The 16929-nt window shown below is 33.7% G+C and overlaps 1 protein-coding gene across 1 annotated transcript; it reads left to right on the forward strand.

Moving 5' to 3' along the window:
• Nucleotides 1–15299: 15299 nt before the first annotated feature.
• Nucleotides 15300–16720, forward strand: LOC148176418 (uncharacterized). The gene is made up of 4 exons (XM_088035104.1): nucleotides 15300–15346; nucleotides 15397–15518; nucleotides 15572–15807; nucleotides 16094–16720. Exons 1-4 carry the CDS (start codon nucleotides 15300–15302, stop codon nucleotides 16349–16351), a joined length of 663 nt encoding a protein of 220 aa, XP_087891230.1. The 3' UTR covers nucleotides 16352–16720.
• Nucleotides 16721–16929: the final 209 nt, after the last annotated feature.

Raw genomic sequence — 16929 nt, forward strand, 5'->3', positions numbered from 1 at the left:
AATGAGATTAAAATGTTATGGGATTCATGAGCTTTAGCTCTCGGTAGTGAGTAGGTATCTGGTTGGGGTTCCAATGGTCAATCCCGACTCGGTCGAGCCGTAGTCGTCGAACCGTCATTAGGATTAGAGACCCCTGCTGTGAGGGGTTGTAAATCATTTGTATTTTGAAGTGTTGGTTGCCGACTTTTAGAAAATTGAGGACCATTTTTACATTACATTTTATTTTTTTCTAAAAAAACTATTTATAATTGAAAAAAATCAAGGAGTTTCCCGGGTGTAGAATACAATTCTCTATCTATCAAGTCGTAGTTCAAGCAAAAATTCCTAAAACTGTGCCCGTAAAACGACATGGCGTTTTTTCAGTTTTTATTTTTTTTAAATAAATCTATTAAGAATTTTTGAAAATCACAGAGTTTCCCGTGTACATTTCGATATTGTCTACACGTACAAAAAAAAATCAAAACTCCAACTCTTAATTTGTGGCCGTAAAAAGTAATGGCGTTTTGCACTATTTCCTATGCACTTCGGCCGGGGTAGGACAGAGCCTTAAGTGGTTTATACAAACTTAAAAACAATGAATTTTTTGCTTAAACTGAAGACTTTTGTTATATCCGAAACAACTGTCAATTGTACATTTTCTCAAAGACGTCGGGCCGAGCTTTGACAGCCCGCCGACCGAGAATGATGCAAAAGCAAAAATGTGAATAAACGTGTGAAAGTATACCGGTTGAATAAGAAACATCAACATAATAATTATAATTGTATTCCTCTTGGATAATAAAAACCCAACCATTCATTGTAAACTGACATATCAAGTTAAAGAAAGATGTAGTTACCGCGACACTTTCACCGCAAAGTTAGGATTTCTTGATAAAAAATCCCATATCATTTGCACATCTACGTGTCTCAAATTTTGTGTGTCGGCTTTTTGAAATCCCGTTTCCATTGTGTATAAATTCTTTTGCAAAAACAACCATAAATTGCAACGCTGGTGTTAAACAAATGTTCTGCATACGGAATTCCATCAGTGGGCGGAGCGTGCAGCTGAGATGTGACGTCAAACCAATGAAAAAGTGTTTCAGCTCCCGCCTGAATATTTAAATTTCTTTAGCCAATTTTGGCAAAACCGTCATGTATTTTTCAAAATTTTTTGCACCACTGCGTTATTTGAACAATATTCTTCAAAATTTGGCACAAAAACATATAGGTTACATTTTTTGCATTCTCCCTATTTATAATTAGCGTTTCTAATAACACTGTCATTTATGTGCCCAAGTGGAAAAGAACTTCTTTAAGGTTTTTCATTCGTTTTGGTCTTGTGCAATTCGTTGCCAGTTTTCACTAACTTGCTAAATGTGATCGCTACAATGTGTTAGTAGTGCTTCTCTTTTTAGTGTTCTTGTTAAATGTCATATACAACAATCCGTCACACTGTAAAAAGTCGCAAAATTCGAATGTTCACCGCTTACCCCAGACAAATTTTTATTTGTAAGCAGGTTACATTATACAGGGTGATTTTGAAATAGAGGCGGAAAAAAATCATTACAGCTTATTGTAAATGAAGGAAGTTGGCAGGTTTCGTTTTTTAAATTGTTCTCAGTTTAAAAAAAAATAATAAAAATTCATGCTACGCCAATTATTACGGATTATTAAGGTGACTATGCATAGGTCTACTCACAAACAAAACGCTCTGCGCTGTTGTTAAGGTTATTTTGGGCATATTAGTGGGCCGAGTAAGCAAAAATATACTTTTGGAATTTAAGCTGTTAGTTAATGCACTTTAAAAAGTACCATTAGCTTAAAACCTGGAAATGTTGACATTATCAGACCAAGTCTGATCATTATCAAGACCAATCACGCATGGTTGTTGTCGTATACTTCAAAGATTTTGTATTTTTCAATCCTATGCGAAAAAGTGATTCTCGCACACGAAAAGTTGTCGGGTGCTAATGTGGCATCATTGTGTAAATAAAAATATCGTTGTTTGTGACCATACCTACCACGTAACCTTTAATTACGTTTGACACATTTTCTAATAAAATGAAAGATAGAAAAGAAAAAATTGCTTACATTTCGGTTGCACAAAAAAATAAACAAGTAGAATTAGTTAAATGTGAACCCGAACTTTTATCCATTATACTGGTCAACAATGATTTTGTTGCCCTTGATGTAAGAGTGGTTTCGAATACTTCTATGCCAACAACTCACGAAACTATGGATGATTTTGGAAGATTGGCTCTGATTTTCATATTTTACTAAAAATCGATAAAACTGAAAAAGTATTTTCTTAAATTTTTTTTTTGGAAATTATTACAAATTGTTTCGTTTGAGTGGATAAATTAATATACCTACATAATAGACCTCAGCGTGCGGCTCTTAAAGGGTCTCCTCGGAAACAAATATACCTACATAAAAGTTGAAAAAGAAAAAAAAATATAAAACTTATTTTAAACTTTAATAAAACGCATTTTAATAAGCGCGGCTTTTATATTTTTTTGGGAACAATCTCTTTTTAAAAATCAACAGTGATCAAGTGACGATACCATCTACCTACCCTCATACCAAACTTTGATCATCATCACTTTTAGTTCTCTTTTAGTTTTAGTTCTTCAATATATTCTTCGCTATAATTTTCTAGATTCTCAAGAAATCTATCAAGATGACTAGAGAAAGTGTAACATTATGCCCATATTTACTGAAAATCTTGAAGCATTCCAACTTTTGTTGGTCATCTGGCGTGCACAAAGCGAATTTTAACATGACAATAAACACTTTATTATGATTCGCATTCTGAAAAGCCGACTCAGAGTCTAAATTATTAAAAACATAAAATACCCCACAATCATAAAAACCAGAGCCAATTCAGTACATTCAAGAAAACTAATGGTCTTGAAACCATAGAAATCCGCAGAGATATTCAGGGCAACAAAAATACTTAAAAGAAATCATATTTTCAAAAATGGCTTGAAACGAAAACATCACCTAAGAAAAAGAATCCCTCGTTTCCCCTGTGATACAATCTCTCACAATTCTTTCAACTGCACTATTTGTCCATATGTGAGCATCATTAGTACTACCAGGAAATAACGCGTTAACGTTCAGAATTTTTAAAGAGGAATCGCATATCTTAAATATTGTTTTTTAGAAAATTGAAATTCATCTAACAATTACCTACTAGTTGCACATTTAAGGAATGATAGTTTTTACTATTAATATAAATGTTTTCTCGATAAAGTTTATCGTTTTTCTTAGGAGAAAGGATGGCAACATGAGTACAATCTAGGTACAAATGATTCCCGGAAAATTAAATTTTCTGTAAAATCTGAAAAAAATATTGTTGTTATAAAATGAATAAAGGTAAAAATTCACTCATTCGAATGTTGGTTAGCTCATCTAACGCTGATGCTTATGAGACACCCATAAAAATATTCCTTCCAACCGACAGTTGATAACTTCCAGAACCAAAAAATTGAAAGCTATCAAAATCTTAAATAATTTATTCAGAAACTGAGAATACCTGAGAAAACCACTTAGCTTGCTACGTATCTCAATTGTAGAACTACGAGAATTAGGACGAATATGCGGCTCCACAATATTCGCAAAGTATTCCGCCCGATTTTTGGTTAAACAAAAGTGTTTAATAAATATGTTCTCACTTAAAGTTACAAAAAGATTTGGTCTTTTATAAAATTGTTTTCGTGGTCGTTCTGCTAAAAAATTGTCAACGAGAAAAAACATTTCTTCATCGATTGCCATAAGTTAAACGTTTTTTGTTATTTTCAACAGTAGACTGTCATTCTCTATCCTGTAACCCAGCAAGTCGTACACTCTAAGATAAGACGAAAAGAACTCCATACATAGATGGTCTCCCGTTTTCCTGACCTGAACCTACTGGACCTTCGCCACTGGAGCATTATTGTAAAACTGTTGACCACGTGGGTAGAATCGAGTTAGAAAAAATAGAGACTATTACTTCCAAATCCAGGGGCAATTAGAAGAAACTGAAATACTGTGTCTTTGTAATATGCACACCCAATGGAATGTCTTGGAAAATTATAGAAAGCAATACTTTTTTTTTTATTGTAAAATGAAAAAAATATTTTGCCGTATAATACGTATAAAGCTGCTTTTCGGTCGAAGTGATTTTGTGCGAATTGGGCTTTAAAGTTATTGTTCATTCTTTTCTTATTGAAAATGTGATGATAAAAAAGTGGAAAAAACAAGAAGAGAAAAACGTCCTTTTTCCGATACGAAAACATAATAAGGGAACGCGTAATGTGGAGGTAAACAAAGAGGTCCTATGAAACTGTGAAGAAAATTATTTAGATCGAAGGAAAAACCTCCAGAACCTAACAAGAAGCGGTCCAAATTTGGAAAAGTAACTGAAATGAATAAAGAACCCATAGTGAATTTTTTTATAATTTTTATTTTAACAATGTGCGTTTGACGACGACATTGAAACTCGCAACATTATGGAAACAAAACGTTTAATTAGATGAAATCTGGCTCAACAGTCACAATATAAAAGCCAAAAGTTTAAGTGACGAATCAAAAAACTGCAATTTGAATGCTCTTAATTGTATTAATAAAAAGAGCCTACATTTATCAAAGAGTTTTCAAAATAGGTTCAAAAAGATATGGATCATCATCACAGAAAGGGGCAGAACCAATGTCCAGATAATTTGTGCCATCCCAGTTACGATTTTGGAGCTGGGCAAATTTTAGAATCAAATTATATCTAATAGTTATTTAAGCGTCAAGGGTGGTATGGCCGTTTTAGGACTAGAGAAGAAAACCGTAAGCTAGAGAATGCGATTACGGATCTACGACATAACTTTTGAAGGGAAGAGAATAGAAAAAATTCACGCGTCAAACTTAATTAAATTCATTAGGCCGAATGTACCGCGTGTACTGCCAAAATAAACATTCTAGTTCCATCTCATGACGTTGCTTGTACACACTTTCGTACATAAAGAAAAACCACCGAGGCATTGTAACGCCATAATCCAGAAGATGATTTCACGAGCACGACGTCACACATCTACGAGATCCACGATTCTATGGAAATGAACCAAGAGAAGCAATTACAACACCGCCAAGAATAACAAAAGGAGGAAACAATACAGATGAAATGAATATAATAAAGATCTGGAAACTTGGTGACAAATGGAAACACATGTAGCCCCCTTAACTACATCATCAAGATGATGTAGATAGCTTTGTAGCTTGGGCTTAATAAATCGTTCAAACCAAAATAAAAAAAATTGTAACTCTTTCATAAAATCTGTGTGCATCTTTGGCGTTAGCTGAATAGATGAAAGGTATTCAAAATGCATTGTTGACTAATAAATTGCAAATCATTCGTTTCACTGCTGAGCATGTTATGCCCAGTTTTGCCAAACACAGTATGTACACAAAATGAGCGTATGCAAGTTTTTAGTCACACTGCCGGCTTTGCCATAAAATGTGGAAAAATTAAATAAGAATTTACCGAAAGAAAACCCAAATTACCTAAATTCCAAAGCTTGGCACACAAGTGAATTTTTGTTATATTTTGCCAAATTATTTGAAGAGGAAAATTTTTTAAAAGCACCTCAATTTTGTTTTGGAGGTCAACCATTCAGATTTTATAAAACGCTAACTTTAAAAAATTGGAAATTTACCATTGGAAGCTTTATTTACTTATAGGAAAAGATTAAAATTAGGCGCTAAAAATGAATGCACCTCGTATATTAAATCAAGATCTGGTTGAAAATCTTTTTTCTTGTATCAGTTGATAAGCAGCAGCCAAAAACTTGAATAAATTAAAAATGTGAAATTGGGAATTCATAACTCATTAAGTCAGTTTACACACTAATTTATTTTCAATTAAATTCGATTTCAATAGAATTTAATTTCAATAATTTAATTCAATAGTCAATAATTACAATTAAATTATTCTCAAAACTAATTTGACGATTTCTGGCACTTGATTGGCCGAAAAAAAATCACATGTCACTCTAACATGATGTTAAGTATTTAATCAAAATTAAAGATTTAACTTAGCTTCTGTACCAATATACGTTAAATTAAAACAAGATATTTTAAATTTGTTGACCTTAAAGTAAGTTTGTTACCTAACAAGTACATAAGAAACCACTCAAGATGTTTATACCTATTTGCAGTATAGTGTTAAAGCCACATTTTGCACCATTGCAAATGTTTAACTCTGGAACAACGTGATGGGGAATAGAAGGACAAGCGCATATGAACGTTATATTCATTTTAAGTTTGATAATACAATCGTATAGTTTGGGGACTGAAATACCGTGTTTATGACTTAACTGGGGTACTCACTGCACAAAGAGGCAAAATCACAAGATAAAGGAATCAACAACGGTGGTGGTTTCGTCTCTTTGTGCAGTGAGTACCCCAGTTAAGTCATAAACACGGTATTTCAGTCCCCAAACTATACAATTGTTTTGTTTCAGTGAAAGACATGCAAACGACTTATCTCTGCCGAGAAATTAGTGATTAACTTAGTACTAATAATAAAAGTGTTAGTGAACTTTTAAAATCTCCTACTTAAGTCATCTGGTTGAAAGCTGTGAACCTCTTTTAGGGTCAAAATTTGTAAACATGTTTTGTCTTAAATTCGGCACGACCAGTAACCTAATCACTAATAAACGCGCTGTAGAGAGAAAGAGGTATCTATATAACCGTAAAGCTTCATTTTCACGGTCCGTTCTAGAGAGAACCAAAGTTGATTTATAATGGAATTTCAGTTATTGCACCATCTTTTGCGGTCAGAAAATTTGCAAATCCTATTGCACCCTTGGTTTACAATCCTCTGTTCCGACTCGGGCGGAGAAGCTGGTTGAAACGCCGAACCACCACACGGACTGCTACATTTGTTAATAACCAACAGGTTTAAATACTCCAATTCTTTTAATTTGAACATTAATTTTTAATCATAATGTTAATAAGGTAAATAACACATAAATGTAGATTAATTTTAATAAAGATCACGTTAAATGTATATGAACCTACTTATTTCCTGCATTGAAATTTACAGAATCATGTATGAAAACAGGCGTGAATGAATGCAGGTAGGTACGTTTCTTATCTTTGTGTGTGGATTTACCCTTTTGAAGTAATCCACAGGTCTGTATTTTTATGGATTTGGTAAGATTTATAACCTAAAGATTTGAATTTTTTATTTCGTTCTAGGAATTGAATTTTCTGGATTATAATGAAAGGTAACACACCCGACATATCTACGAAATAAGTAACTTGAAATATAAATAAAATGAAATACATTCATGAACATGAATGGTTTAAATGAACGAACCACCTTGTCTGTTCGACATCGGTTCGACGGTCATTTCAACACAGAACAAAACACAGAACGCACAGCATTAATAAAATTGGCCACACAGATAGAACCTAATTCAACAAATGATTTTAGAATTTTTCTAAACGTCTTAGTATCTTTTGAGCGATATTCGACTTTTTTATTTTAAATTGGAACGCATATTGTTTTTGCATAATTTGGAAGATATTAATTTTCTTGATTCAGAAATATGTAATATGTTCTACTTTTACAAAAAAATATTTTTGCTACTGTTGCCGTTTCAGCTAGAATAAAACCAGATAATATGAGGGATAAAGATGCATGTGAAATTATACCTGAAAATATAAAAGTAGTGCTAAAAGGCCCCCAACTTATTGCAACTACTTCTTAGGCAGATGATTCAATGGATGATCTCTCATATGAACCAGAAAGCAACCTTGATACCATAGCTGAAATGAGCACTAATGAAATAATAATAATGAGCAATATGAGCAGAAGTGAGAAATAACATACCAGTCCCAAATGAAGAAACCACCCAGTTTAAAGGAAGACCTCGAAGAGGAAGGAAAAGAAAATTTTTGGATTCATCTAGAGAGGAGAATAAAATTAAGAGAAACAACAATTTACCTTACTGGGATTACAAAAGCCGCAAGAAAGAACCTAAAGTGTTCGAAGACTTTGACTGCAAATGCAAATCAAAATGCACGCAAACAGCTTCGTTTGATCAAAGAATGCAGGAATTTGAAAGGTTCTGGTCGCTGGCTTCATACAATAGTCAATTAACTATATAGCAGCAGCCGTTCAAGAATTCCTGAAAAAGAAAACGTATGGATGAAATACGCTTAAACGCCAGTACACCAGAATTTATAAAGTGGCAGATAAAATTGGCTGCATAGAAATGTTGATTAAAACTTTAGGAATTACCCCTTGCCACGTAACTACGTCTCTAAGAAAATTTAAAAGGAGGAAACCCATAACAGATAAAAGAGGGATTGCACAAGGCGGCAAAAACAAAATATCTGATGATAAATTAGCACAAGTAATAGAACACATCAAAAAGGTATCACAGTATATCTCCCATTACTGCCGTGACAAAATTAGTGCGAAATATTTACCACCAAACATGACATTGAATAAAATGTACGAAATGTATCGAGTGATTCTTAATATTTCTATTCGCAGTTGCCACAGGAATAAAATGTCACGTCGTAACTTAAAAACGATGTTCAACTGTTTTGTCATTAAACGTCAAACGTTTTGGTAAACGCAACGTCAACATCACATTTATTTTCAACTTTGAAGTTTAATTATGGCATGGAAACTACCATTTTAGAGAGTTTTTCTCTAAATCAAACGCTATAAAAACTAATTAAATCGGTGAAGAAATAACAAAGATACGATAAGGAAAAAACTCGAAACAAAGCTCTAATTGCAATTGTAGTATGTCGTGTTAAAATATTATTCAGACTATTACAGAGAATTTCGGCTGTCCTAAGCAAAAACACAGAATTTGCTTTAAAAAAAAAACTATACCTAGAAATGACCTATTTAAAATGTCCTTCCAAATTATTTTAACATTACACATATAAATGACAAAAGTAGAGTTCAAATCATTTGTGAAAACGTTTTAAATAAGTTAGTTTTTAGGTCCATTTGTTTTTTTTAAGCAGATAATGAGTTTCTGCTAGAGACAGCTGATTTATGTTTAGAATCCAGTGTGGGGATCTTGTATAGAAACATTCTCACTAGCTATCAACATTTTGATCAAAAAGTGGTCCAGAGATTTTTTCTCTTTCAAACGCTATTAACGAAGTTAATGAATTTTGTCTTCTAAACAACCCCTAAATGCTTAAATTGATTTTAAATCGAATAAAACGACCTCTAAGTCAGTCGTTTTCACACAACATTTGTGCTTATTTTCAAAAAAATAAGTAAATATGACCCCACATATAACATAAGTACGTGGCTTTTACGACTAGCTCATAAATCTTGTAGCCCATCTACAGTTTGGGGAATTAGCAACCGTAATATGGCAATATATTTTAATTGAAAGTGGGAGATTAGAGGAGTGATGGGGCGTACCGCTGACGCATTCCCCTTAAATCCCGCGATACTCGTGCTTAGATTGTTCTTTTCGAAACGTCAGGGTAACGAGTAGGTGTCATTGTTCAATAATAATCTCACTGTCAAAATGAACTTAGAAATTTCTGAGAAGGTACAAATTGTAAAGTGGTTTTTTCAAGGTCACTCGATTGTAGAAATCACTTCTAATTTATTTCTTCTTGCGTTTGAAAACCGTCCTCCTCCCTCAATTTCTGCAGTGTACCGAATTATCCACAATTTTGAAACACACGGCTGCGTCTCTCCAAAAAAACATAAATTTCCGAAACAACCAATTCTCAATGAAGAACGGGAAAACAGGGACACAATGATTTGTGCAAGCGTTGAGGAAAATCCAATGCAGTCAAGTCGAACCCTTGCTGTGGAATTTGGAGTTGACAAAAACACAATCCGCCGTGTGTTAAAAAAGAATGGTTATCGGTCATTTAAACTGCAAAAAACAAACGAAATTTTTCCCGAAGATCGAATCAAACGTATGGATTTTTGCGAACACGTAATGGAAAGGGCAAATCAAAATCCAGAGTTTTTGGAAAACATTTTATTTACGGATGAATCCACTTTTCCGTTACATGGGCACCATAATCCATCCGTTTGCCGATATTGGGCCAAAAATAATTTGCATTTAACTTACACTGCTCGCTCTCAATACCCTCAAAAATTAAATGTATGGGCAGGTATGCTTGGGAATCACGTTATTGGTCCCTTTTTCATAGATGGGAATTTAAATTCTCGCAAATACTTACATCTACTGCAAAATAACATTATTCCTGCAGTTAGACAAATTCCTAACATACGGATTGAAAATATTTGGTAACAGCAAGATGGTTGTCCAGCCCATAGTACTCTTTTAGTTCGGGAGTATCTACAAACAACGTTCCCGAACAGAGTTATCAGTTTGACAGGAAACATTTGTTGGCCCGCCAGATCACCGGATTTAGCTCCAAATGACTTTTTTTGTGGGGTTGTCTTAAGTCAAAAATTTATGGGTTTGAAGAAAACCGAGCTAATAGCTTGGAAGAATTGCAAATTCGCATTCAAAATGCAGTTACAACTATTGGACCAGAAATGTTGACAAACGTACGAACTAGTATTTATAACCGTTTAGGTTACTGTTCAGGCCAAGAAGGAGGACGTTTTGAACATTTTTTATAAAAATTTCCTTTTGTGTTTTTAGAACTTAATTTTGTTTTTGGAATAATTTTTATTCTATTTTTTTAGTTAAAAATTTCTTTTTATTTTGGGTGGGTTGTAATTATTGCAACAATGAGAATATTTGTTTATGTTTGATGAAAGATTAATAAATATTTGTATTCAATGATTTAGTTAGCTAACGATTTCAATTTATTGTATTTCAGATTAAAACAACAACATCCCAACGATTTCTAATGAGTACTGTTGAGTGCGGCGGACAATTTCATGAACTGAGGTTGTTGATATTGGTGGGAGATACTTTCTTTTATCTCTCTTGCACTAGTGGCAAATGCATGTTTACTTTATCCCACTCATTATTTTCCATCTTTCGGCGACAATTCACCAAAACCAGGATCTATCGTGTGCGCGCGAGTGAAACGATAGTCATTTGCCTTAGTGTGAGAAAGACACACACTAATGCGGGCGCAATATGAACAAGTAGGTGGGAGAACACTTGTCCCCCACATCGCCTTATAATTTTGTCCATATTACGGTTGTTAATTCACCAAACTGTATGTCTGAATCTTGAAAAGCATAATATGCGCACATCCAAAAATCATGTTTAGTTGAACCTCCAGAGCTGCAATAAGTAAGTGCCTGTCACCATTTTCATTAATTAAGATTATTTTGCCATTATTTCAACATGCACAAGTCGCAAAACCACATAACCTAAAAGATGTTCCCTACAATTATCAATTTAGTTCGTCCCATAATCCATCAAACCTGTGGGATTATGTTTATTCTCAGACTTAATCGTTTAATCCAAGATTAAGTCGTTTGTGAAAACCATATTTCGTTTAGTCCTTGCTATAGTTCAGAATTAAATTTTAGTCACGGACTACATTTAACCCCAAACAAAAAATATTATTCTGCAATCGAATTTGCCGTATAATCGTAGATTAAAGCTTTAGTCTTGAACTAAAAATTTAATCCACGTTTCTGCAATCGGTCCTAAGGGCCAGTTTCATAATCATCACTCAAAAGTTACTTTAGTTAAAGACGACTTTAGCTAAAAGTTAAAAATGACTTTAAAAAATTGTGATTCATAATCTTTTTAAAGTGTTACTTTTAAAGTGAAACTTTGGATAAAGCCCCCAATTGTAATGGTTAGCTACACTGAACATTAAATTATTACCATCAAAATCAAATCAAACTGTCATTATTTGTCATTTGTGTGTGCAAAAACAATCTTGAACTGCAATGTCGGAAGTCGCAAACGCCAAGAGAAGACAACGTTCAAACTTCCCTATAGAATAAAAATTGGTTTTCTTAACGTTTTGGAAGATTATAAGGGTATAATAGAATGTAAAGTCTGCAATAAAGTCAGCATTGCTAATTTCTGGCTTGGAGTATGAGGAAAGTTAGACAAATAAATATACTAGTAGTAATCGCCTTATGGTTTACCTTGAAAAATATGTGTTTTACAGCGATTCACGCTTAAGGGGTTCATGTCGTACAACTTTCCCCTACTTCAATTTGATTTTCATCGGTCCATGGGGTGGAAAGCATAACTTGAATTCAGAGTGTTACAAACGGTTAAAAAAAATGGTCTACCAAAAAACCTCTTAATAAATTGATTTTTTAAAAACATTTGTGTGGAATCATTGTCACTCCGTTTTTTTTTTGTTCGTAAAGACGGTTTGACACGATCACATTTTTTCTCAGATTTTTACAAATACAAATATACAAAAGTTACAAATAAAAATTTGAGAATTTATTTTCAAGCAAATATTCTTGTGACAAACAACGAAATTGGAGAAAACATGTTTCCAAAAATATTTGCAAAAAAATTTAAAACATGTTCTAAAAATTCATAAATAATTTCACAATTCTGCCCAGTAACAATGCGTCAAATGAAGAGAATAAAACCCCAAAACGGTTATTTTAGAAGTTAACGAAAAGGAAAAATTTTTCTGCATTAATTTCTAAAAATTCTAAAATTTTTATTAGTAAAAATTTGAAAAAAAATTGTGATCGTGTCATACCGCTGTTAAATAGTTATGTATAAACTTTTATGGAACAATAAGTTCAGCATATATGCATAGTAACTATCTTACAACATTTGTTTAATTGTTTACCTACTTTTACATAAATAAACATGTACCTACAATTATAGTTAGATATTTAGACAATTAATATATTCATAATGTTTAAACAGGTACATGGATGTGGCTGAACTGTACAACGATGGCATAAATCTTTGTTCTCTTGGGTGGTTTTGTGGAAGAGATTGGCAGTCTGGTAGGAACCGACAGGATGTCAATAGTCAAGCGTTTAAGTTATTTGAACATTGTTAAGTCAATTTGAATGAAAAATTCTAAAATGTTTATTCGTAAAAATTTGAAAAAAAATTGTGCTAATGTTATACCGCTGTTAAATAGTTATGTATAAACTAATGTTTAAAATAAAAATGTATAAACAAAAAGTCCAGCATATATGCATAGTAACTATCTTACAACTTTTGTTTAATCGTTTAATAGACCTACAATTATCGCTAGATATTTAGACAACTAATATATTCATAATGTTTTAAGATGCATGATGATGGCATAAATCTTTGTTCTCTCAAGGTAACTCAAGCCGCTTGTTACCAAACTGTGCATTGTACCACCGACACCATTAACGCGTGGTACAGTTATTGTCGCGACATTGCGAGGAAAATTGCGTGGCACGACTTTGTTCCGATCGGCGGTGACCACGATATTGTGGAAATTGACGAAACCCATCTCTTCAAACGGAAAAACCATATTGGAAGATACACACAGTGGACGCATCATTTGAGGCTATTTGAGGGTATCTCACGCACTACTGACAATAGGTTTGGAGTGTGTTCTAGGCGTGACAGGAGCACGCTTTTGCCATTGATTCAGCAGTTTGTTGACTCCGACTCGGTGGTATTTTTGGACGAATGGCAAACATATCGAGTAGTAGAACAAGCATTTGCCGGTCACATGATGATCAACCATAGCTAAAACTTGTACAGGGTGTTAGGTAACGTTACGGCCACAGAAAAAGGGGTGATGGAGGCAGCCGTGAAAAGTAATGTATCGAAGTTTTGTTCAGGTTTTTTTGAACCGTTTCAGAGCTGGAAGGCTTTGAATGTGACCAATCAGGGAACAATTTGCATAAGGTTACAAAAATTTGAATCAGAGTTACTGAAGGAATTTTTTTGTTTGATGTCAAATTGACAGTTCTTATTTTTTATCAGTGGCGTACTTGTTCCATTTTTGTGGACATCACAAATCAAGTTCGTCAAAACGAAAATGTGTTGGGTACAATAAAGGAAGCATTGTTGCGTCGTTTACAATTATGTGTTCAACAAGATGGTGGCCATTTTGAACATCTATTGTAGTGTTGCTTTATTGTCTATTTTTTGAATAAAAATGCGTATTGTTTTAATCTTTTATTAACGCCACTAATTTAAAACTTCAAATGTGACGGGAAAGTGACAAATTATTCGTTTGGTCCGAAAGCTACTTGGATTTCTGTAAAATTGAAAAATTATTTGAAGCCATTCTATTGGTCAACTTTAAAACCTTGTAGCTTTTTAACTAAAACGAAAAAAATAAAATTAATTGCGGATTCCGAGACAGTTTGCCTTCCTTAATTACCCATTAGTCTATGGCCGTAACGTTATCTAACACCCTGTATATCCACGAACGGATGAAGACCCACACATTTCATCCCAGATGCCTAGAAACATTTATCGGCCCTCGACTTCCAGGTATGAAATAAGAAATAAGCGTATCGCGTTTCTACGAACAAATGTGAACGCGCCTGGAGAGATTTAAAGAAGACGTTGTGAACAGTGAATAATGTTGAGCTAGCCGATGGTTATATTGGATAGTGGATGTACCGGCGCAACCAGTGACTTGTTAGATAAATAGACCGAGCATTCAAAAATGGCGGAACAGGGAAATAATGATACAGAAAAAGACAGATATTGAAACACTTTTGCTCTCTCTTGACACACCGTAATTATAAGTCAGCAGTGCGCATATGTGGGCATTTATGGTTGAAAATCGGCTGCAGTAGTGACATTTGACATTCTATTGCACGTGTTTCCGGCATTTTAGCACGTGTGTTCTGATCTTCATAATCATTAGCGATTATATCGATAATATGAGCTTATCGCATCTAGTATTTTACTTTTTGAGAATTATTAGGTTAAAATGCATTGCATTATCTGTGGCACGGTGAATGCGAATGCATCGATTTCGTTGTACACGTAAGTAAAATTTTCTGTATGGGTAAAATAACATAAATTTATCAATTACTATCTAATATAATTTTCAGATTGCCAAAGGAAGCTGAAAGACTACAGTCTACATGGCTGATGTCATTAGGACTAGATCCTAATAAATACCAAAATGCATCATCAGTAGCTCGAATATGTGCGTTACATTTTTCTGATGATTCTTTTATGTTTGTTGGACCAAAGAAACAGAGACTATAAAGCCGGACGCAATTCCCATCATTAAAAATCCCCGTAAAAGGTAAAATTATCATTTTTTTAATGGAATGTTGAAAATTTGTTTAGATCATTTGTGGATTTAATTTCTTCCTCGCAAAAGGAAATTGGTTTTGGAATTAAAAAAAATGTACTGAAAACGAGGAGATAAGAGCTTCAACGTCACAAAGTTCATCTTTTACTATGCAAGAGCAGTTGATGCCAACTGATGAGTTACTTTCACCTGCCAGGTTGGAAGTTGTTGTTTTTTTTTTATCGACCATTCAAATTGCAAAGAAAGTCCAGTAACTCCTGAAAATGTTGCACAGGGATCAACAGTTGTTGGAACTTATAGTGATCATAACTCATATTGTAAAGGCCCTTTGGTAACTCCAGAAAAAATTGCTCAGGACTCAACAAAAGGTATAAACAGTGCACAAAAGAAGAATGGATTATGTAATTAATTTAATTTTTAGTTATTAAATATTCACGATATCCTCTGGAGATGGTTGTTGAGCATTTTAGCACTCCAAAAAAGGCAAAACGTCATTTAGAGTTTTTACAACAAGAAATTGTAACTTTAAGACACAAAGTTAGGATGTTGAAACAAAGAGAAACTAGAGCATTAACTAAAATTGACACTTTAAGTGCCACAATTGAAGAACTTCAACAACGAAAGTTTGTTTCGCAAGAGGATGCACATTCTTTGATGGTAAGAGAAAATAAGGAATACTCCTAACAATTATAAATTGAACAAAAACATGTGTAAATTAGGATTTCTGTTTAATCTACAGATGATTTGAATATTTGATGATGACAATCATGTGAGTTTTCTGGGTAATAATTGGTGTGACGGGGTATTTATTTACGTAGAATTAATAGTGAATTTATATTTTTATTAAATCTTGGTGAAGGCTATTAATACTAATCTGTTGAAATCTGTTTAATTGATACCTATAAATTATATTTAATAATCCGTAGTTCTTGTTTTGTCGTAGGAAATGATTTCAGACTCATTTAAAGAAATCATAAGTAGGAAAATGGATACTAACGGCAAATATAGTCCAATAGTACGTTCTTTCGCTATGACATTGCACTTTTACTCGCCATCTGCCTATAATTACGTACGAACGAAGTTTAACAAATTACTTCCACACCCAACAACAATACGTAAATGGTATAAAGTATTGGATGGACAATCAGGCTTTACAGCAGAAGCCTTTAAAGCTTTGGAAGCCAAAGCTAAGCTAAGCTAAGCTAAAAGAGCAAATTCAACAAAAACGACCCGAATTAGCACAGGAAAAAAAATTGTTTCACCAGGATAATGCACCCTGCAAGAAATCAGTTATCGCCATAGCAAAAATCAATGAGTTTCGGTTTGAATTGTACCCTATGCCCCCTATTCGCCTGATTTAGCCCCCCTCGGACTTTAGTTTGTTTACAAACTTAAAAAAATTTCATGCTGGAAGAAATACGAGTCCAATGGAGATGTAATGGAGTGCGGACACTACCGTCTGTAAAGTATGCAATCTCTCACTCTGGAGTATCAACAAACCGTGCCGGTCCATTAAAATACCATTGAGCATGTTGCTTCCATGCAGTATTTAATTATTTTTTGTATTGTAGTTGGGTTGCAACTTCTTAAAATGTATAATAATTTTGATCAGTGAATGGTAAATGATTAATTTCAGCCAGAATACAAGCTGGTATCTTTGTTAATTTTTGGCATATTAAGTTAAATTTTGATAAAATCGTAAAGTTCTTTTTTAGAGATATTTATATGCAACTTGCAACTTTGCCAAATCCATGACGTTACAAAATACCGCAGATACGG

The sequence above is a fragment of the Gnatocerus cornutus genome, chromosome 4 (assembly GCF_029298725.1).
Source record: "Gnatocerus cornutus isolate USDA-ARS CGAHR chromosome 4, icGnaCorn1.1, whole genome shotgun sequence".
NCBI classification, from domain to species: Eukaryota; Metazoa; Arthropoda; class Insecta; order Coleoptera; family Tenebrionidae; genus Gnatocerus; species Gnatocerus cornutus.

Coding starts and splice junctions, on each gene's coding strand:
- LOC148176418 (XM_088035104.1), top strand. CDS start 15,300: ATGCAAGAGCAGTTGATGCCAACTGATGAGTTACTTTCACCTGCCAG. Junction 15,347..15,396: donor GAGTTACTTTCACCTGCCAG/GTTGGAAGTTGT, acceptor TTGCAAAGAAAG/TCCAGTAACTCCTGAAAATG. Junction 15,519..15,571: donor TGCTCAGGACTCAACAAAAG/GTATAAACAGTG, acceptor TTTAATTTTTAG/TTATTAAATATTCACGATAT.